Here is a 24249-nt window from a genome sequence, read left to right on the forward strand (position 1 = left end):
GAAGGAACTGGCAAGCCTTTTCTACAGAACTGTTTAAAGCATAATATTACAGGGGATTTTTTAAGCAAAGCATTACAGATACCAGCTGATAAGTAATAAAATTCAAATCTTTCTCTCTCCTATTATTTCTGATAGCCAGCCGATGGCAGCATCTCATTGTCCCTGTCTCATAGCACCGTCATACTAAAATCAATCAACTTTTTATAACTCAGATTTCTAAAATAACTTTCAGAGCAAATGTTTTCAATACCAATGTACTGATCCTCTGAAACTAAACTTGTCATTCAGCACAAATGATTACTAGCATTAACTAACATTTCAAAAAAAATGAAATTCTTCTCATTCTAATGCTAAACATCCGGGTCTACGTGGTGACCTATCAGACCTACAGAAGAGTGAGGAGTCATGATCTCTAATATACAAATTACAAGGAAGGGGAAAGACCTAAAATTCCATTGTAAGGTGACCCAACCTAATGCCTACTCCTTTAAACGGTATCACAATTACTAGAGATGGGCAAAATTAATAATAAATATAAACGTGTATTTTTGAGTATTTAATACTACATTTGTCAGGGAAGTTACCCTACTGAAACAGCAATATTAAAAACTCTAGAAAACAAATGATCTTTCACTAGCTCAGATTCTAAGATTTTAATAAAGAACTTTTTAAATTCAAAAGTGTCATCTTTGTTAATATCATTCTCATGGGTTTCCCTAAACAAGACTTTATGTTTTAAAAATGAGGAGTTATTACAGGGAGAGACAGACTTCCTACTAGGGTTAACTGGATAGGAGGCAACAACCTTAGTGAGGCTTTCCTAGGAAGCAAATAAGATCGTATCACTGGCACAGTGTAAACTGTAGTAACTGAACAGCATTAAGACCTGGTGGAAAGTCACACAGGAGCCAAGCATTTCTAATACAATCTAAAGAAAAACCTTCAAGTAACTATTGAATAATTCATCAGTAGTCAACTGGCTGAAAACTAGATTTTTAAAAGTAATCAACAAACAAGGAACAGCTTTTCAAATGATTTGTGTCACTTAACTAAAGGAAAAGATGCTTCCATAGGAAGCACAGCTGCAACTTGTTTTTTTAAGAAAGGTTCCCTGGTGATGGAATCTGGCTTCACTTTCCATTGTAGGGAGCTTCTTCCCTTACCCATGGGCTTATCAGTGCAGGATGAACTGATTCCTTTATCTTATCATATACATATACCAGAAAGAGTCAAGTTTGGGAATGTCTGAACCTCTACAAAGGTGATGTGGCAAAGACTATGTGGATTCCAATGGTGAGGGAGAATCCCAGTAAATTTCAAGTAACTATTTGTTTCTTGCACAAAAATAAAAATAAAGTCCATTTGTTCAGTCTTGGAATGTGTGGACTTTTTATTCAACAGAGCCCGAAGAATCACAAAGTTCAGCTAAGCCAAAAAAAAAGACCCAATCCTCAAGAGGATTCCTCTTAGCCTGGCTCAGTTTCCAGAGATGCCTGTTAAGTATTCAAAAGAAAACTTCTGATATTCCGTAAGACTCATCTAGCCAGTCAGTTTCTTCCTCCTGCACTGGGCAACACTGGCTTTAAAGTAAAGCAGAATTAGAGTCTGATTTGGTTTGGTTTTGCAACAGTCTTCCTATGTAAGCCAAGGTGGCTTCAGATCTGATAGCCTCCTATCTCAGTGTCTCTAGTGCTAGGATTAGAGGCCTCTGTCTAGTGGCTCTCAAACTCTCTAAGCTTAAATGTAAAGAAGAAAACTATGGACGATTTTAACTATTGCATCAATGTTAAAATGGAAAGATGATAAAAATTTAAAGTAGCAGCAATCAGTCTTGTGCATAGCAACACACAGTGAGAGAGGGGCACACTACTTAAATCACTGTATGAGACCAGCATGATCCAAATACCAGTACTGACTTGGACATAAAAAAATTACAGGCCAGAATCTATTATGAGCATAGATAAAAAAATAAAAATGAGAATAAAATGTAAGAAATAACAATATATAAAAAACATAACCTACTAGAATTTACTCTTGAAACAAACATTTGATCCAACATTCAAAAATAAAGTAACTCATCACATTAACAAAATAGAGGAGAGAAGTCATAGGATTATCTCTATCAACACAGGAAAAAGCACTGAAAGACTTAACATTCACTATTCCTTTATTTAAAAAACAACTGTCAGTACCCTAAGATGGAAGAAACGTCCCTTATCTGATCAAAGGCATCTATTATCAACAATAGTAACACATAAACCACTTACAGCTAGAACCAATCTCAATGGTAAAACAGAATATTTTCCCCTGTTAAAGTGAATAGTGGGTTATTCAATAACATCGCTTCTAGACAACATTAAACTATAGGTTCTAACCAAGAAAACAGGTGACAAAATTATGAGAAAGTCCTAAGATGGGATACAAATAAGACACACTAAAAGACAACATGAATACATAAAAAAAACCAAGAAACTCTACAAATAAAAAGCTATAAAGAATAAGTTCATTTAGTAAAGTTTTTGATACAAGTTCATGGCTTACCCACTGCATTTCTATGTACAAACTAGTGAAATATAAAATTTATGAAACATTTGTTATGTGATAACAAAAAAGCAAATGCCAACAAAGGAAACAGTAAAACAGTAAGTAAAAGAAAAACAAAAAGCTATAAACGTACCATGGCATTTACAGAGTCAAAAGGCAGGTACATGATGAACTGCAATTTTCTGTAGTCATACCAGTTGGCTAATCCAATGAACATAGGTGAGTGCACCAGTTACTTTACATCCATAGACACTTTGAGCAAAGTGTTTGTGTTCTGTATGGGGTGTGGTTGTGTCTTCTTATTTCTCTAATTTGTGTGTCTATGATGTTAGAAATGCTTGAGTACATTTTATGTAAAGTCGTTTTCCATTTAAATATTCCTCTTGAAATATTTTCTGATTTAAATTGCTTTGTGTGTCCTGAATGTGTTAATATTAGGTCTTTACACTCCTTTTGTACCCTTTGTATAAAGCCTTTGTTGGACTGTCTTTTACTGGTCTGTGGCATATCTTCATTCTGGCAAGTGTAAGTCCTTTAACTTTTTTCTTTAAAGTTGCCATAAAATTGAAATAAAAGAAGTGCATCAGAGAAATGCAAATTAAAACTATTCTCTGGCTCTATCTTGTCCCAGAGATAATGGCAATCATCAAGAATATAAATAAAAGAATCCTTATTCACTGCTGGTAAGCTTGTAAGCCATTGTAACGACAAAAACTAAAATAGAAGAGGGGGCAAGAGATGACTCAACTGGTAACTGCCTGCCACACAAGCATGAAGAGTTTAGATCCCCGGTGCCCACAAAAAAAAAATAAACAGACAAACAAACAAATAAATATTAGTATAGTAGGCCACAATCCCAGAACTGACAAAGCAGACAGGAGGATCCCTGGGGTTTGCTGCCCAGCCACCCTGGTAGAATAGGTGAGCTCCAGGTTCAGTGAGAGACTCTATCAAAAACATAAGGTGGAGCACATTGACAAAAGCCTGCACAAGTTAGACAATTTTAACAACTGGCTATGGACCGGGCCTTATTGCTGCTGATTTAATGGCAACTGGCAGATTGCAGGAGATGGGGAGGCATAGCATTCTGCTCTACACTTATTAGTGAGCATGCTAGGCCATACCACACAGTTCTAAACGGAGAGTCACACAAACCTAAGTTAAACTGTGAACCACAAAACAAATAAAATTAAATGAGTATGGGGAAAAGATTTGTAAGAAAGAGGTGGAGGGTAACAGGAATGGGAGGGAAACAAAAGAAGGCAGGGGTAGACTAACTGTATGTGCATTGTATAAAGGTGTGAAATTGTCAAAGAAGATAACTGGTTAATAAAAATAAATATATAGATGAAAAAGTGACTGAGGAAGACACAAAACATTGATCTCTGACCTCCATACACTCAGCGGTACTGAGACAGAGAAATACGTAAATAAATTTAAAATTCAAAGAAGAATGTCTTGAAAGCAAAAATAATACAAACAAATCAAATATTATACAGAGTATATTACAAGTAGTACTATATATACACATACACACAAAAATAGTACAATCATGACACAGTGATGTGCTATGGAATAATCCCTGTATATTCTGTGAGGACTTGCCACTGTGATTGGTTTAATAAAGAAGCTGACTGACCAACAGTTGGACAGTTTAAGGTTAGATGGGAGAACCAGAATAAGAACACTGGGAAGAAGAAGGGAAGAGTCAAGAGTCTCGAGCCAGTGCAAGAGAAGCAAGATGGATATGCCATACTAAAAAAAGGTACCAAGCCACAGATACTGGCCAACCATTTATAATTTCTATTAAGTTTCTGTTGCAGGACAGACACTTCCACCTACAGTGATGACTAAACCAGTCACTGATACCAGTCCTGTCTGCCCCTACATCTTGATCCCATTTCTTTTGCTTCCATGTTCTGGCTAATATTTCTACTTTAACCAATGTGGTTATTTTTTTTTCTGCTGTGCTACTGGGATCTTTTGTTTTCTTTACCATATTTGGATGTCCACTTAACTATCTTTGAAATATACACACACAAAAGACATCACTGGACTTCACTGTTCTTGGAGTCTACTGCTACTTTCCTTAAAAAGTGCATAGCCATCATTTCTTGCTCCTATATGTATATCCACTATTGAAGGTCACCAGCAACTCCTAGTCATCAAATCCCACTCTCTTCCCTAGCTACCACAATTATTATTAAAACAAAACTTTATCTTCTGTCAGTGTACTGTTTCCTCCTAACTTCTTGAATTACATGTTTACAGGGTATTTTTCCTCATATGTAGATTTGGAGATCAATTTCCAGCACTAAAACAAACAAATAACATCTCCCCACACACAAAATATATTGATTTGGAATTTGCAGTATAAATATCTGATCCATCTTATTGCTCAGGCTGTTACATAATTTCAAATGTGCATATATAGAGTTAATATTAAGGACCCATTTCATGAAACAATGGAGTCTATTAACTGCATTACTGTAAAATCACATTAAAACTAAGTTTCCAAATTTTTGAAATTATTTGAAGTTTAAAAATACATACATATATCGTACTTTTGTTGATTGGGTTTTTAAATCAAATAATATAAAAACATGACATAAGATTATTTTTCTTAGTTTTGTAGCTGTATGGAAAGGGTACAGAATTGAGGGTGTTGGGAATTGTTCATTACTTGTCAGGCATAGGTCTAGGTCATGGAGATAGTCATGAGCAACCTCACCAAAGCCTGCCCTGACTGTAGAACTCAAATTCTAGTGAGGAGATAGAAAATAAGCATATATATGAACACACACATATGTGCTATCACCTAATATTTGTTAAAAAGGAAAATAAGAGACAGTAAGATAACAGAGAAGTATAGAAAGTGGTATTTTAGAAATGTAGTGAATGTGAGATAGGATATACAAATATTGCTTCTGGTCAGTGTATTCAGAAAAATGTTTTCTGCAAACAAAAATGTGTTTACTAAGATAAAAATCACTTAAAATTTAATTAAAGCACCATCTACTTACCTTGGTTTTCTAGTCTTTAATATTTACTAACGCCTGACTATAGTTTTACTGCATAATTTAAATAAAATTTTGTAAGGTTGTGTCTACATCACATTGACAGAGTTCTCAATTTACTAACAACTCTAAATAAATGTTAATGGCCTCCGTTTGGGGCTTTACTCTGCATTATTTTGTGTATGCCTTGTATGAACAAAGAAGAGGATGATTTACTCCTCTTTAAATAATCACCTTACCATGCATACTCCAAATTATAGACTGAAGCTTCTGTTTTCTTTCTCCAAATTGGAGGTATTTTTTTTCACATTGGAGCATCCACACATATTATAAGGCATTTATTTTAGATATATGAGTCATGAATAGTTCATGGGCGTATACTTGCACAGTCACCACCTCGGTCTGGAAATACCTATTTCTAACATTTCAGAAGAAATTTTCATTCACTCTGTGAATCATTATTGTTGATTCTGTTCTAATTTCTATTGTTTCCACTTTCTGATTTTGAACTGCGTGGTTTGTCATCTTTTAGATCCATTATTTTCTGAAAATGATGCCTATAAAATTTATAAACATTTTATCACTAGTTTTAATTCTCTATATTCTGTGGCATAAATTTATAATGCTATTATTTACTCTTTAGTTTATGGACATTGGTTGTTTTCATTTGGGCAGACAGTAATAAAAACAGCTATAACAGATACTCATACAGCTTTTGTTTGAACCACTTTTGTTGTAAACTACTGTTGCGGAATATTCATTTATACTGTAAAGATGTATTTTTACCTAAGGCACCTTCTAACTGCTTTAATACAGAGCTAAAATGGCCAATGGCTAAGCAGGAGAGATAGGTAGGGCTTCTGGGCAGCAAGAGGAAACTCAGAATGAATCTAGGTGCACGAGGGACACCAGCCAGAGGCAGAACTAGTTAGACACACAAAATGGGACAGAGCCACATGGTAGAATGTAGATTAATTTAAAAATATGGGTTAATAAAAATATAGCTTGATTTAAATTATAAGAGCTAATTGAAAAATAAGCCTAAGCTAAAGGTCAAGCTTTCTTAATTAATAATTAATTATTTGGGAGCTGGCTGGTGGGACAGAGACTCATTATAAACTAAGATTTTGTGCTTCTCAGTTTGTTGGACTTGGGCATCATATAATTCATAGAGATCTCTTCAAGAGAAAGAATACAAATCAAAATTAATTAAAAGTATAAAACCAATTTACACTGAGAAAAAGTCACAGTATCACAAAAATCCATAAAAAGAATTTTTTATCAATAATCCCCTCAAAACACTTCTACTATTTATTGCTTCTACATTTTATTGGATTTTATTACATATCTTTTTTGAGCACTCTTTATATGGTAAGAATATCACAGATTTTTATACGAAAAAAAATTACAATTTTTCAAAAACTGAGTTATTTACATTTTAGAAAATACAGTCTGTGATTCTCAAACTGTTGCTGGTTATATCATGCTGCTATCAAATTTAAAGAAACTCAATTGTTTCTTTCATTTGTACAGTATCAAACCAAAAAGGTTTTCCCAGATGAGCTTCTAGCTCTATTTATTTCAATCTTAGATTCTACCACATTCTTCTAGTGCCAGGCAGAAGACAAAAGTTTCACCACTCTAGACATATGGCCTTCATCACTGCATCCTAGCTATGAGTCAGCAAAATGGGTACACAAATGTCTCCAGATGTCACTCTATAAAAATACTATAAAATCACAAAGGTTGAACATAAAATAATCAACTTTTTAATGATATGAAATGATAATGAATTCAAGAGAAATCATACTTTTGAATTCTGAATTTTTACCTTTACTCAGGCCGGTGACATACAGTTCTGTAAGGTAAGCTTACACAACATAGGACAGCAGTAGTCAACTAGAACTCCCGATCATCAGAATCACAAATATAAACAATCGCTGCTCTATTGTGTATAAAATTATTAGCAGTTTTGGGATACTTGCCTACCAAATGCCCAGATGTGTCTCCTGAATTCATATAGCCAGTATTTTTCACCTTCAGTACAATATTCCATCAATTACATAAGACACTCAATACTTTATCTTAAAATAGGCTTTATAGTTAGATCACTGAACCCAACTGTGGGATAATGTAGTATTCTAGGCATATTTAGCAAGGCTTGATAATGGTGGGCTATGATGTTTGGTAGGTTATGCTGACTATACTGCATTTCAACTTATATTTTCAACTTATGGTGGCTTTGTTGTGATATATTCCATGGCAAGGCAAGCTGTGTGTATAGTCTGAAATAGCAGGAGAAAAGCATAAATCTATGCCACCTAAAAGAAATGTATACCCCAAACTCAACTTCCCCTTTCCTGAATTCCCAAACCGCCTAAACATCACTCCAATGCTACATGCCATGAAGAATGCAAATTAATAACAGTATTAAAATACTTTTTGAAAATTTTAATCTCACCCATGATTAAATGTCAATTGTGAGTTTCAAAACAATCTTCCCTTTTAGGATCTAGTAACTCTATTATCAACCTGATAAAAAAAGAAGTTTGCATTCTACATGAATTCCAAGGCCAAAACCCTTCGGACACACAGCTGCCAATAAAACATACTGAATAAGAAGGCATATCTCTTGCCTCACTATTTCCAACATCTTATTGGCCTTTTCTACCTAGACAAGGGCTGAAGGAATTCCTACAGCCAGTAGCCTTCAAGTTACCTGCCCACTTGTGTGTGACCTCTTATACTATTTATGCTGGTGTAAAGTGTGCCTCAGGCCTCTTTTCTGGCTGCGGGATTCAGTTGTTGTTCTCTGCTCCAGCAGAGGATATTGATTTGTGAGTCTACCCATAAATAAATAACCCTCTATTGTTCTCAATTCTGAGCTAGTATGGGATTTCTTTTAAGCATCTTTCTTCAGACAAGAAATATAAACAATAAAAACTGTAGTGATATTTCATTTGTATTTTAATAAATAAAGCATGCCTGAAGATCAGAGATTAAAACAACAAACACACTGGTCAGCCTTACAGACTAGAGAGTGGAGGTATACACCTTTAATCCCAGTAGCCACACTAGTTTGCCATAGAAACCATGAGGTAGTGGTGCATGCCTTTAATCCCAGCTCTAGAGAGGAATGTAAAACCGGAGGTGACATCTCTCAAAACATAGTCTCATTCTGAGATTCCTGGAGGCAGGATCGCCATTTAATACTGAGATAGAGCCAGTGGCTGGCTGTTTGCTTTTCTGATCTTCGTCAGGTTGAACCCAGTATCTGTCTCTGGGTTTTATTAATAGTGATACAAAAAACATAATATTTACAATACTCTCAACTTCAGTTTAATGTTCAATGTGAAGTTTAAATGAGTAGTTAATAATATTAATAATCGTTAAAAAAAAAGAGGCACAATTGAATTGTAGGCCTTAATCAAGCCAAACCCAAATTATTACACCTCTAAAATCTTAAAACTTTTTAAAGTCAGGTAGCCTATCAGCCACGTGGATCTAGTTTAGTAATTTATCCAGAATCATACTGATTGCCCTACACAAAGATGCCATACTAGAAGAAATCAATACCCTATTGTTAACTAGCAAAGAGGAACAGTAATATGTTCTTGGTAACAAAAATAAACAGAATTAAACATCGATACCAAGTAGCAATAAATGGGCCTGTACACATTATCTTAGTCTGTATACAGAACACACTCAGACAATACAGAGTACATATTCAGTCATGCAGCCATGCTCCACTGTAAGATGTCACTGTAAAGATACAACTGAACAAGAGTTCCCAAGTAAACAAGACAAACTACTGACAGAAGTGTCAGCAGTTAGACACAGGTAGGGATGTATTTCTGTTTGCTTTTAGTTGCTAGGATTCAGTGTCCATTTTTCTATAAGCCTAAAAACATGCAACTCTGATTTCCTGAAGAGTTCATATATAAAGTATCAATGGATTGTTTGAGACATAAAAAGTAATTACAAGTTTTAAAATATCTAATTTCTTGAAAACACTCATGTTTTCCCTATGGTTAAAAACAAGTAAAAGTGAAAATAATAATTTCTTTACTAGAAACACCACAATTTCCATATAAAAAAATGAAAACATATACTTTACAGTTACCAGCACAGAGATAAAGTTCTGAGTGTAGATTTGGGGGAAAATGTTCCCTATCAATTTTTATTAATATACTAAACTATATGTAGTAAAAAATTACATGTTTTGTATTGTCTAATAAAGGCCAATTTGAGAAAATGCTGAGTAGTACTTCTAATTAGTGTAGATTTTACCTTTTGAATCAAAATTTAAGATTAAATACTAATCAACTGAATATTAATAAACTGAATTGTAAATCTATCTAACCAATGAAAGAAGAGGCAAAATAAATGCTTGTTAGACCAATTAAAGTAGACAAAGTGGAATTCCAGAGCCTTTTTCATAGCTCCTTAATATCATCATAGTTCAATTTATGGACCAAGTTGGAAAGTTCCTTCAAGAACTTCTATCTAGTCTTGGATATTCTTCTGCTGTTTCTGCGTACAGATACATTTTGACGTGTAATGAAGTTATGCTCCAGTAAACACATCACAAGTTGAAAACACAAATTAAAATGCGCTTTAATTCTCTTAATCTACCAAACATCACTGTTCAGCCCCCCCCCCACTTATTCATTTACATACCTATTAGCAAAAAGAATGTCTGGGAGATATTTCAGGTGGATTTAATAAAAGTATATTACAAAACATCAACATAACTAAATAATAAGCTTACATTTGGGGATTTTTAATTTTTAACTACCTACTTACTGTATATGAGTATGTAAGCACACAGGTCTACATGTCACAGGAAAACTTTCAGGAAGGTTCTCACTTTCCACCTTTTTAAGGCAGGATCAGCTGTTTTAAGGCATAGGCCCCAGTCACAGAACCTGTGTCCAAAATTGCATTGAGCCATCCCCTGTCCCCACTCTAAAAATCATTTTAATAAAGGCACGGCATACTTTAACAAAATTAAGTTAAGCAGATACTGTCATTTTTACATCTTTAATTAGGTATAAAGATCATTCCATTTTAACCTTCCTGTTTTAGTCACCACTGGAAAAGACTAGATCTTCTATGTAATAAGTGTTTTTATTAATCCTTTGAGAATTTCATACAATGTATTTTGATCATATTCACCCCCAACTATTATCCCTAACTCCTCCCATATCTGCACTTACCTCCTCCATGTACTACCAACTTAATCTCTTTTTTTTTCTTAATTTAATAACCCAATAACTCCAATCTGTGCTGTCCACCTACTTCTGGGTTTGGGGGCATCCCGTACATATTTTCTTAGCACTTAAAATTCTGAATATCTGGGGAAGAGACAGAAATCTTTAATAAATAAATAAATAAAGATTTTAAAAAAAGTGCTCAATCCTACTAGTAATGACAAAAACCTAAATAAAGCATCAGAAAGTCAAAAAAATTCTGAATATCTCAAATTATTTTAGTGAAAAATTCTTCTACTAACCACTATTTCAAGAGTTTCAAATTAATTATAGGACCTAAATAAATTGTATGAATCACTAACATCATTTTCTTGACAGTGCTAGCAGTCTTTGAAGATAAGACCCTAAAGATAACAAAACATTAGAAGGCCAGAACTCATGAAAGAACTTACACCTTTAATGTGTGACCTGCCACATGAGAAACAGGCATCCACCATATCTGAGTCACTGTATGTTTGGCTCTTGCTACACCAGGCCAGCCTGAATAACAACAGAGCAATGAAACAATCTCTAGGTTTCATTTTTCTAAATCTTTCTGATTTGTTTCATCTCTTACAAAAAAACTGGTTTGTTTGCTATTAGTAGGTTTTTCTTAGCTATATACTATGTGTATCGATTCTCTATATAAAGTAAGATGAAGTGTGGTTTATTCCATACCAAATTTAGGTCACTGTAGCTACTGATTTATATCATCTGTACTAACTGTAGAAAGCCCTCTGTTCAGGTAACAGTAACTTCTATGAATTTATTTAGTAGGAGTTTATTAAATGCTGTTCAAATTTGCTTTCTGTTGCTGTCATAAACACCATAACCAAAAGCACCTTGAGGAGGAAAGTGTTTATTTCATCTTATACTTCCAAGTAAAAGTCCTGAAAGAAGTCGGGGCAAGAATCCAGAGCAAAGCCTATGGAGAACTGCTTACTGGAGCTTTGCTAACTTTCTTAGGCAGTCTCAAGTCCACCTGCCCAGGGTGGCACTGTTCACAGTGGACTAGGCTCTCCCACATCAATCAATAATCAAGGTAATTTCCCCAGATATGGCCAAGAGGCAATCTGATTTGAGTGATCCCTTGCTTGAGGTTCCCCATTCCCAGGTTTTGCCAAGTTGACAATAAAAACTAACCAGTGCAAACATCAAATTAGGACTATGTGCTACCTGAAATGCTAATAGTAATATATGAGGAAGAAGGATAAGACTTGTTCCCTAAGCTTAAGAAACCACAAATCTAATGACAGCAGTTGCATACCTAACTAAAATACTAGGTAAAGATATTTTGACAATATTTATAAACACTACAAACTATTTTAAAAGAATATTCTATCTAAGTATCAGTAAATAGAGATAGGAAAAATTACCTGAGATAGTTTAAGTCACTGTTATTTCTCCTTGACAACTACAACAGCCTCTTATCTTTCCACTTCCTCTATAGCTACTCTACCAACAGCCCATAAGAAAGCCAGGATCGCCTTTCTAAAATATAAATACCATACAACTGTCTGTGACTTCTCATTAGAAACCAATTATAATGAAATGCAAACACTAACATTGTCTACAAGGCATTTCGAGACCCACTCTTACCACTTCTACCACTCAATTGTCTTTCTAACCCCAAAACATGCCAAGCTATTTCCCACCATGGGGCCTTTACCTTGCTAGTCTTCTGCCTAGTTAAGTGCTTCCTCCCAGCATAACAGTTCCTGATCAACATTCATGTGCTGGTTAAAACACCACCTCTTCAGAGAGGCTTTCCCTGACAGCCCCACTCGAAAGCAACACACCTGTACCTCCTCAAGTCCAGGCCTTAGTGTCTCTGTCCACTACTATGTTCCACTTCCTATGTGCATCTCGGTATTCAAACTACCTCGTTATCTCACTGTACTTTATTTCCTATTTTTCAAAATTTTTAACTCTATTAGAGCAAAAAGTTGTATAGAACAAAACTAGGCATTTTCCATGCCTAATATTTTCCAAGCATAAAATTGTTAAACACAGAAAGATAGGCCTTCCTATAATTCCAGCACTCCGTGGGTAGAGGCAAGAGGACCGGAAATTCAAGATGATCCTTGACTAAACACCAAGTTGAAGGCCAGCTAGACTACCAGATTCTATCTCAAAACACAAGCAAAAGAAAGATGACAATTTTTTTTTTGAATTTTCGAGACAGGGTTTCTCCATAGCTTTTTGGTTCCTGTCCTGGAAACTAGCTCTTATAGACCAGGCTGGCCTCGAACTCACAGAGACCGGCCTGCCTCTGCCTCCCGAGTGCTGGGATTAAAGGCGTGTGCCACCACCGCCCAGCTCTAAGAAAGATGACATTTATACTGTATTGTTGGGAGAAGGTCATGAATAGTTTAACAGGAAGTACAAAGAGAAATGAGGAAAAAGAAATCAAACACATCCCATAAGCTTCACTTTTCATAAACGTGGAGAATAAAGTAATAGACTATTGTAGTTAGGAGGTTATATCAAGATTTTGTCAGGGGCTGGAGAAATGACTCATAAGTTAAGAACACTGCTCTTCCAGAGGACCCAGGTGCAGCTCCCAGCACCACAATAGCTCACAACCCATAGTAACTCCAGTTCCGGGAGATCTGACATCCTCACACAGACATATATACAGGCAAAATTCCAAAGCACATAAAATAAAAACAAATTTTTAAAAAGATTTTGTTTGATTCCTGTCAATTTGAGGCCTCTGTATTCCTGAAAGCATCTTCGGTCTTCCTCTAGCATTCCTGATACTCGGATCATTACCCCCATGAGATAACCTATTCTTATTCTAGCTGCCTGGCTATAATTCAAAGAATAAATTTTTTTAAATAATAATATAAATAAGTAACACAGGAAAATAATATAAAATAAGGCAGCCGCTTGTAGTACAGTAGACAGAATTCAACAGTCTCCTAGGAATATGCCCTAAAGAACTGATGGCAGAAATTCAACCATCCACGCTTACAACATCGTATTATTCACAAGTGCTAAAAGGTGGAAGCAACCAAATGAACAGATTTTTTTAAAAAATGTGGCATACACTTAGAATATTATTTAGTCACATAAAGGGAGAAAATTCTAAGATATGCTGCAACATATATACCCTGAAATCATGTATCAGTGAAATAAACCAGTAACAAAAGGACAACTATTATTTGACAATTTATATGAAGTTCCTAAAGTAGTCAAATCAGAGACAAGTTGGTGGCTGGGGGCTTGAAGGGGTGGAATGAAGAGTTATTAGTTTAGCAGGTATAGAATACTGCTCAGTTTGGAAAGGTAAATCATTCTATATATAAATGGTGGTTAATGCCCACAAAATACATAAATGTACTTACTGTGAACAAACTGTGCACATAAACTGATTATAAAATTCGACCTCAAGTTAGGTTTAAAAATTAATACATATGTTTGTACACATATACACACATTGAAGCCCTCTTGTGATAATAGTGATAATATCTAAGTATCTTCAGGGGAGATTTATTTAACCCTTCTTGCCTCCCTTATGCCAAAGTCAAACTAGGAATCCAATCTTGAAGGCTATATTTAATTAATGTACCTTTACCATAGAACAAGCAGCACTTTTAAAGGAAGTAGCTTTATGTAAGGCTTTCTACTGGTTCCCTTCCTTTCAACAGGCCTAGGCTTTGTATTCTAACACAGTATGTAGGACAGAAGTAAATATCTAAGGTCTTTGAAGGTGGGAGAAACTCTTCAAGTGAACGTTGACTTCAATGTCTGATAACCTCACAGGCTTCCACTTTGATTATTTGGGGGTGTCTTAAGTCTTAAGGTTTTTGTTTTGCTTTTGGTAGGGCTGGAGAGCAAAGCCAGGGGCTCAAATAGACAAGGCAACTGCTCTACAACTGAGCTATACACCTAGTCTTAATATTTTCTTATCATACCAATTCAACAACTGCAGTTTTACAGGTTTTTACAAAAGATTTTTTAAATGTTTGACTTCTAGTTTGTGTCAATGGGGTTTATTTAAAAAAAATAGTTTGTTTAATTTGTGCTTGTTTATATTTACAGGGGTGTGTGTGTGTGTGTGTGTGTGTGTGTGTGTGTGCTTTTAAGGCCACAGGACAACCTCTAGTGCCATCTTCAAAAACACCATTCACTTCCTTTATTATATGATATTCCATTACCCTGGAGCTCATCAATCAGACGAGATAGGCAGAAGACCCTACAGATCCTCCTGTCTCCAACTCTGTAGCAATGGTATTGTAAACATGCACATTCACAATCAGGCTCTTTAAATGGGTTCTGGATATCAAACTTGGGTTTGTACAGCAAGAACTTTACTGACTGAACTATCTTTCCAGTCCCCTCAACACTGCTGACTGAGCTATCTGGCCTGCCCCCTGAACTGGGATATTTCTCAGATGCATGTTCTTATGGTGATATTTTACTTATGTTTTATAAATGAAGCTTGCCTGAAGAGCAGAAGGTAAAACTAAGCCACTGGAGGCCAGGCAGTGGTGTCACACACCTTTAATCCCAGGATTTGGGAGCCAGAGGCAGATGGATCTCTGAGTTCAAAGACACCCTGGGCTACACAAGATCAATGCAGAAACAGATCCAGGTGGTGGTGGCCTACACCTTTGATGCCAGAAATAGAAATATAAACCAAGATGAGATAGGAACTCGTTCTCTTTCAGTCTGAGGATTTCTTAGAGGTAAGAGCTCTCTGGTGGCCTGGTTGCTTTGCTTTTCTGATCTTCCGGTTGAACCCAGTATCTGTCTCTGGGTTTTTATTATCTGTGCTACATGTTCTACACCAGAAATTGTACTTAGCACCTTATAGTATTTTCTACATACAAGGTTAAGTGATTGGGGAAAATTAATCACTTCAGTTTCCAGCTGCACAACAGGGCCCAGTATTTAGTTCACAGGAGTGGTAAGCACTTTACAATCATTCATACTATAAAAATCTCTTTTCTAAACTTAGGTAAAATTTTCCTGAATTATTTTTTACTATTGATGTTATTATTTCTGGTGGAGAACTTAATATCTGTTTTGGTTGTTAATACTGATTAGCAACTTTTCAGAATCTAGGTTGATTTCAAAAGATCACGTATTTTTGTATTTAGAATGAAGTGGTGATAACAAGAGATTTTTTTTAAACTTCCTTGTAAAAACACAAAAGGTAAAAATTTTAATTTGTTTTTATTTTCATTACATCAAGAAACTTCCTTTAAAATTTAAGTTCAGTTGTTGCATAGTTCTTGAAGGCTTTCTAACTTGTATATAAGGTTGGCTGTCTCTTGCATGTCTTGTGATACCTACTTCATACCTTTATTACATAAATGGCCACATCAAATTGTAATTCTTTATATATCTTCTATTATTACTGTGTGACCTCCTTGAAATACTTTGTACTTGCCATTTTAGAATCTTTGGCATATCCAAAGATATTTACAAGTCATAAAAAAACATTACAGAGTCTTCAGAAGGAACCAAGCCTGGGGGCACCTTGATCTTGATCTTCTAGCCTCCAGAAATGTAAGGCTATTAAAAGTCTTCAAGTCGCCAGCTTGTAGTACTTTCTTGCTACAGCTCTAGCAATCTAGTACATCAGTAACGAAACAAACTTAAAGACACAAATGAGGCAAATGTATCACAGCTCTACAGGACAGAATCTGACTGACACAGGTCTCACTGACCTAAGTGGAGGGGTTGGCAGGGAATCGCTACTTTCTGAAGAAATCTGCCCTTTGCCTTTCCCAGCTTCTTTCCTGGCTAGCTTTCCTTGGCTCCTGATCCTTATAACAACAGAACCAGCAGAGTTCAAACTAGCAGACTAACTGAAGCCTAACAATACCTTACTCCAGCCCCAATCCCACTGCCCCATTGCCTTCTCTGCTCTCTTGCTTCTCTCTTCTCCTTCTGTGCACTGTGAATATGCGTTACTCTGATTGGTTTAATAAACTGAATAGGATAAGGTTAGGCAGGAGAGTCAAACTGAGAATGCTGGGAGTAAGAAGGGCAGAGTCAGGTCTATGAGCAGACACAGAGAGAAGCAAGATGGGCATGCTGTACTGAGAAAAGGTACCAAGCAATGTGACAAAGAACAGATAAGAAATATGGACTAATTTAAATGTTAAGAGTTAGATAGTAACAAGCCTGAGCTATTGGCTGAGCACTTATTATTTATTAATACTGAGCCTTTGTGTTGGTTATTTGGGAACTAGCAGGCAGGAAAGTCTGCCTACATTCTCCTTTTAAAGGACCCGTGTGACACCAGGCCCACCAGATAATCCTAGATCATCTCCCCATTTCAAAACCCTTAACTTGATCTCAACTGTAAAGTCCCTCCACTATGTATATAAGGTAACATACAAACTCAAGGAATTAGAACACAGACATCTTTAGAGTACTAATTACTCTGCTTATAGACATTAAAGCTGAATATGAACACATCTTGCAACCTAACAATTCTACTTCTACACACACACTTCTAACAGGAGATAATAACAAGAATTTTCCTAATAGCAAAAGGAAAAACTGACAAATACCCAAGGGTCTACAAGTAATAAAAAGGGTAAATAAATTTACTATGTTCTGGCAATGAAATAATAGCAACACTGAAAAATAAACTATAGCTATCCACTTCAACATAAATCTATCTTAGAAATTGTCAAGCAAAACGCAAAGTTATAGATGGATGTATGCACTATATTTCTATTTTATATAAAGTTAAAGAGCAAGCAAGATTACAGATATTATTTAAGTACACATTCATAGACAGTTACAAGATAAGCAAGGAAGTGAACAGAGTGGAGATAATGCCTGAGAGAGAAGGATGTGATGAATGAAGATGAAGAAGAAAGGGCTTTAAAAGGAAGCAAGCAGTGACCATGTTACCTGTTTATTTCCTCTAAATTATGTAAAATATAAAAGTATATAGAGTTCTTTCTCATTTAAAATTTCAATTATAATTAAATACATTTAAAATGAAACGCATGTCATGAACAACTAGTCAAACATATATTGTAGGTGATTAAGAAAAAAAAAACCTATAAAGATAGAATACCTCCTAGAAAATTCAGTGCTGAGTTCTAGGCTGCAGACGAAAACAAAAACACTGGGAGATATGCTTTCTGACTTTTCGTAGGTCTGTAAGAATAACAGGCTTCAAACAAACACCTTTGTAACTCTTGGTATGCTTGTAAATAACACAGTGAACAGCAGCTCAAGGCTATAAACTGTCAAGAAGTACCCACAGACGGAATCCAGTTCCCCATAGTTTTGCTCAGCTATGCAGGCACCCTGGTCCAGCAGGCCTCTATCAGCTCCTGTTCCCTACCCTCTCTCCACGCTCTGCTCTGAGATTCATTATCAGGCTGGCCTGGCCGGGACGGCACTGGAGTCTGAGACTAGCCACACACTAACAAGTCAGGTACATAGCATGTAAAGTTCATCTTCAGGATGATTATTATGGACTCTGGTTTTCAAGAAACCCTCCTGAATCTCCTCCCCTGTCTCTCCATTATTTCTCCCGATTTCCTGTAACTAAGGACACTGCTCTTTATCACATAACTGAAAATACCTGGAAAACCAGAAACAGCTTTAGAACACTACTGCTGCAGGCAGGCACATGGGCTCTTTGTGGGAAGTATAGGTGGACTAGATATCCATATCTAGGCTCTAGACCTCACTCTCACAGTATCTTAAATCATAAACTGGAGTCACTCTTCTCATTCTTCTGAGGTTCAATTTCTTTCCCTTCTTTGTAATGAGATTTCAATTAAACTCTAAATTTCTCCAGTATCATCTACACAAACATTTATGCTCAAGTAAGCTTTTCAGCATATGGAAATTCTCTCTTCTTTAAAGGGGACACAGAAAGCCTGGAGAGTGTGCTAGCGAAATAGGCTGACCTGGTAAAGAAAAGGAAAAAGGGAAAGAGAACAAGAAATGAGCCCCATCACTGGAGAAGTCAGCCTAAGGATAACGAAAATAAACTTCACAGCTTTACTTGTGGGTGCTTTTCACTCAGTATATAAAAACATGTTACAGAAATGTTACTATCCAATATAATTAAAAATATTCTACCACATAATCAACTTGTATTCTTAGATATGGTCAGTTCTGCAACAGTACAGATTTATTCTCCACTTACGTATTAGGTACTATCTGTCCAACTATCTTAATCCTATTTATTCCCTAAAGGAGAGCTCGACTATTAGGAAAGATAAAAAGGAAAAAAGTCTACCACAAGCTCATTAATAATAAGCAAGCTTCCAATGGCTAGAACTAATATGAACACTGGGGTGGTGATCCACAAATCCTAAAATAAAAATGAGTAATAAATTCATAATAATAATCTAAAGCAGGTTATGAAGGTCCTTGCAAGCAATGGTCAACGGCGTGAACTTTAGCTTGTGTATAATAAAAAGCCATTGAGGTTTTTTTTTAAGAAGCTGAGGAACCTAGCCCAATCTCTCTTCTTGAAAGAGACCTGTGACAGCACACACCCAACTGGAACAAGAGGAGAAACTGTTACGTAGGCTGTTGTTACTAACAAATGCGGGCACGAACTAAAAGGCTCACTGAGGCTACAGAATAAACTTCTAAACTTTTACAATATTATTAAAGAAACTTAGAGTGGATTACGCCTTGCAAATTATTGAGGACATTAAATAATCTTTAAAATCTTTTTTTTAAGTTTTCACATTACATATGCACACTTTTTTCAAATAAAATTAGCACTTTAAAGAATATTTATGAGCATTAAGGCCACAGGATCTTTAAATATTTACCTAACCATTTAGAAAGCACTTGGCATTTTAGGTATAGAAAAATATCTTACACACTAACTTTCATTTTTCTAAACCTCACATTTAAAAAAAATCACACATTCAATGACAGTGCTGCAAAGCTGACCACCACACTCTAAAATATATCACTGAAATGGAACAGAAATATAGTTCAATGCCTGTCATAGCTATCATATAGGCAACTGGCTTTTTAAAACTTCCTCTTAGTTTCAGCCTACTCTTGGCATATTGTAAATTTATTGCTTCTATTAACCCTCCAGAGACTACAGTCAGCAATAATTAGATTTTCATGTTAAATTCCTGAGCATGTTTCTAAAAGAGGACCTTAACTAAGAGTTTACTTATACACTATATTTTAATAATATAATATAAATATTTTAGTCATGCCATTATTTTCAGCATCTTAACTAATATTGCATTCAAAAAGTCAAATATTATTCTAACTCTCATGTAAATAAAAACATTTATGTTGCTTTGCATTTTCAAGTGTTTTCAAAGATGTTAATTAAGACATTTAAATTCTAGAAAATATTTCAACAATTTTATCACGGGAATTTACTTTTTTAGAATATAAATATATTTAATTAACAGAAAACACTCTTTCTAAAACTATGAAAGTTGTGCAAAATAGCACAATGGCATAAAACGAGGTGACACATGAGCAAAAGAGAGCCGAAATGACTTTATAGTCTCCAGTTCTGTCTGCTGAGCCTGTGAATGTCATGGCTTCTCACCGTTGTTTCTGTCATCCTTTGGGCAGTTCAAAGGGACAAGGGCCACCCTTCGTTCCTGCCTCTTCCCCAAACATTTTCATCCCTGCACATATCATTAAGGAACCTCTTTATAGTTTCAAAGAAAGAAGAGCCATCACTACACATATGCTCAGTAGTAAAACATCCCTCATCAGAAATTAGTAGAAACAAGAATTTCTGAAAAATAAAAAGCCATGAGTCCTCTTCTCTAGCCATGAGGCCTCATTCAAAGCAATTTTGAAAGATAAAGAATTCACTTTTTAAAAGAAAGTTTCTCTCTAAAAAATATAGTTTTGCTCATTTTCCCCAATCACACCTTGAAAAATATATAGCAGTAACAATCTTCAATATTAAAATAAAACTTTTAAAAATTATTCATCTGTGACTCCATATACTTTTATTTATATACTACTGAAAGCATGAAACCACTGACTGAAATTAATTTAGAATTAGAAAATATTATAGAATTCATCTACTGGTATACAGACACAGAGAAGTTCACTGATGTCTCCAAATTTAAACAGGAAGGCCAAGATTTGATCCTTGAAGCTCTGCCTGTGAATCTAGATCTTTTTCTCTTGCATCAAGTTTCACCTAAATTCTTATTTGTCACTTTCTGAAACCAGAAAAATATTTTTACAAGCATCATATACAACACATGAGCAATTAGAAAACCACTTGATCCTCTACTTTCATAAAAGTACTGATGTCTTAACTTTCCATCATAAAACACTGAGAAGCACAGATAAATATACCTCTATGTTAAACTTCAACAACAGCATAAAGATTCTTGTATTGTAATCTTTGCAAGACTAAAAATACCCTTATCTCGAAATGCCCAAATAGTATTACTCAGAGTACTAAACAGTAAGTACCCAAAGATAAGCCTCTCAACTATTAGCATATACTTTAAGTCGCTCAAAATGTTTGTACTGAAGACCAGAATCTGGGTAAAAGTTTTCTACTCTAAGAAAATACGTTGTCTTTACAAACACAAACTGTATTTTCTTCTAATACAAATAATAAGTGATATTATCTGGAATAATACCGCTCTTAAAGGGTGGGTGGGGGGAGAAGTTGCTTTGATAGCAAGGGAACCAGACTAGGGAAAGAAGACTAGAATTTTTCAATTTTCAACAGAACAGACCTAACAGCTCATAACTTACCAACAAATTACAACCAAAATATTTAAACTGTGTTTTCCTAAAATTTCCCTACAAAAGTGGTGAAACTATACTAAAGGGCTTTTCAAAAGTTAAAAATGCAATCTAGTCACATAAAAATCAAATGTATTCCAATCTATGAAAATAGCTGACACTATCAGAAAGACAGCTAGTCTTCTAACAAGTTTTCACTTGATAAACATTTGTCTACACATTGTCTATTATTGCTGATAGTAAACGTAGACAACAAAAGTGTAACTGGTTTTTTTCCCTAGCATCTGGCCAAATAATAACAGAGCAAAGAGCGCTCAAAGCCAAGCAAAGTAGTACATTCAGGAGTAGGAGAGGCTGGAGAGTCCTCCAGTTCAAGGCCCTCGTGGGAGAGCCGGTCAAGAATACACAGCAAGGCTCTGTATCAAAGGGGAGAAAAAAAGCAAGGAGCAGAAGAAAAATGTCAAATGAAAACACTACATACTATACATAGATCAGTGTTCAGGCAGGCCATAAAATCAATGTAGTGGCTCATAGATTATTTTGAAGAGAACACAAGACAGAGAGACCAGTGCCTCAAACGTGTAAAGAACAAGACACGTTTGTTTCCCGTCTACTGGGTCCCAGTGTGAAAAATATCACTACTCAGCAAAATCTGACAGCTAAGAATACACATTCCTCCAGACAGCTCCTACGGGTGCCCTCGAAGTTGCACAGAACACACCTCTCAGAAGTGTGAAATCTCATCAGACCCTAAGACTGCCACTTCTGTGGCCCTGCGTCTTCCGTCCCTCTGAAAACACGCCTGTCTAAACTAACGTTAATGTCACACAACCAAAGGCAGTCCTTGGGAGGTTCCGAAACAATGAAGGGAAAGTATTGGCACTAGGTAAGTGTTCTATACAGAGTGGCTATACTCTTGGTGTCGTATGTGCATTCCCCAACGCTATAGAGATACAAGTTCATTCCCTCGTGATGATTTCAATTCCTTAAAAAAAAAAAAAATGAAAGCCTATGGGGTTGGGGAGGAAATGTCTCGGGCATCTTTCCACACATTACTAAGTTTAAAGGTTAAATTGCTAAAACCTCTAATTATGCAAGAAATACACAAGTCCGTGAGTTAGTCTGCAAAAGCACTTTTCAAAATTGCATTACTGTGTCCTGCTGCCTGTTCATCTAAGTCAAGTCTCAATTCCAAAACTCTTCTGTTCTTTTAACTAAGGAAACACTCATCTGTCCTCTCGGTCATCACCACTCCTGTCCCGCACCGTGACAAGTCTGCACACACTCCACTCCTGAAGGCTGCTCGTCACCTCTGGCAGGCAGCCTCACTGCGATAGCAAGCAGACCAACGGCACCAAAATGCCATGTGCAGGAGCCTAGCCACGTCCGAAGCCGCAGCAGTCCGCCTAGGAAACCTCAAGGCAGTCACCTCGGTCTGGAAAACTCCCCCTCCACCTGCGGAAGTCAAGCCCGAGAGCGGGCTGATCCGCTCCTCTCCCTGATAAAAAGCCCCCGGCCTCGGCTCCCCCAGGACCCCCTTCCTGGGGGCAGCGGTTTCTGTCCCCTGCTTTCCACCGAGAGCCAGCGCGCTTCTCCCGTCTCCCCGCGCTCCCCCTCCCGGTAGCCCCGGCTCGCCCCCCATCCCTACCTGTTCCCGGGAAATGCAGGGCAACGACGGTCTCCTGAACATCTTGCCACTGCCATAGTAACCGGCGGCGCTTTCTCCCAGCGACACGCAGCTCGACCTCCTCCGGGGTCTGATCACGGGCACTTTCTCTTCCGCGGCGCCCGCCGAGCGCGGCGGCGGAGAGGCTCCCCGGACGTGGAAGAAGTGGTCCAGGGCCAGGGCCAGCAGGCATCCCGCGCCCCCGACCAGGCACGACAGCAGAGGCCTGAGCGCGGGCGGCAGCGCCCCGAGGCCGGAGAACGACACCCACCACACCAGGCCGGCGAAGAGCAGCACCAGGACGCCGTGGCGCGGGCGGACGCGGGGGGCGAGCGTCAGCAGCCCCACGCAGCCCAGCACCAGGCACAGGCGGCCGGCCGCCGCCGCCGGCTCCCCGCGCAGCCACGACCACCCGTGCCACGCCGCCAAGTCGCCCAGGTAGCAGCAGGCGGGCAGCGCCAGCAGCCACCAGGAGCCCGCGGCGCCTCGGCCCGGGCCCCGCTGCGCGCGCCTCAGGAAGCAGGTGAGGAAGAAGAAGGCACAGGCGATGCTGAAGAGCGGGCTGAGGCTGAGCGAGCAGGCGCTCAGCAGCGCCCGCAGCCCGGCCGCCGCGGCCGCCCGGCGCTCGGGCCCCGCGCCCAGCAGCGCGGCCAGGACAAAGGCGGCCAGGGCGCCGAGCGAGAGGCGTGCCCCGGCGCGGAGCGAGGCCGCCGGCGGCTCCACGTTGCAGAAGCGGCAGAGGTGGAAGAAGAAGCCGCGCGGGGGGTCCGGCCGCAGCGGGCTCACGCAGCTCTTCACGTAACCGTTGCGCAGGCTCTCGGGGGGCGAGGCGGCCGCGGTGGCGGCCGGCGCCGGCGGCGGGGACCTCATGGCTGGCGCGTCCCGTTCGCGCTCGTCCTTCCTCGTGGCCCCGGGTCGCGGGGAGCCGCTGACGCTCGCCGACCCCCGCGCCCTCCGCGTTCCGGGCGCCCCGAGCTTCGCCGAGCGGTCAGGGCTGCGCCCGCCGCCGCCGCCGCCGCCCGGGCTCCCCTGCGCGCGGGCTGAGGGGCGGCGGCGTCCGCCT

At 38.0% G+C, this 24249-nt stretch overlaps 2 protein-coding genes across 6 annotated transcripts in view; one reads left to right on the top strand and one right to left on the bottom strand.

The window, feature by feature from the left end:
- Cyp2r1 (cytochrome P450 family 2 subfamily R member 1) overlaps positions 1-24249 on the top strand; it is a 700872-nt gene that overhangs the window by 144290 nt on the left and 532333 nt on the right. The window lies entirely within an intron of this gene.
- Pde3b (phosphodiesterase 3B) overlaps positions 1-24249 on the bottom strand; it is a 141033-nt gene that overhangs the window by 116343 nt on the left and 441 nt on the right. The window contains exon 2 of the mRNA XM_050143153.1: positions 23169-24247. Coding sequence (XP_049999110.1) covers positions 23169-24247 — 1079 coding nt within the window. The remainder of the gene's footprint in view (positions 1-23168; positions 24248-24249) is intronic.

This window comes from Alexandromys fortis, unplaced genomic scaffold (assembly GCF_014885135.2).
Source record: "Alexandromys fortis isolate MF-2015 unplaced genomic scaffold, M_Fortis_MF-2015_v1.1 scaffold_45, whole genome shotgun sequence".
NCBI classification, from domain to species: Eukaryota; Metazoa; Chordata; class Mammalia; order Rodentia; family Cricetidae; genus Alexandromys; species Alexandromys fortis.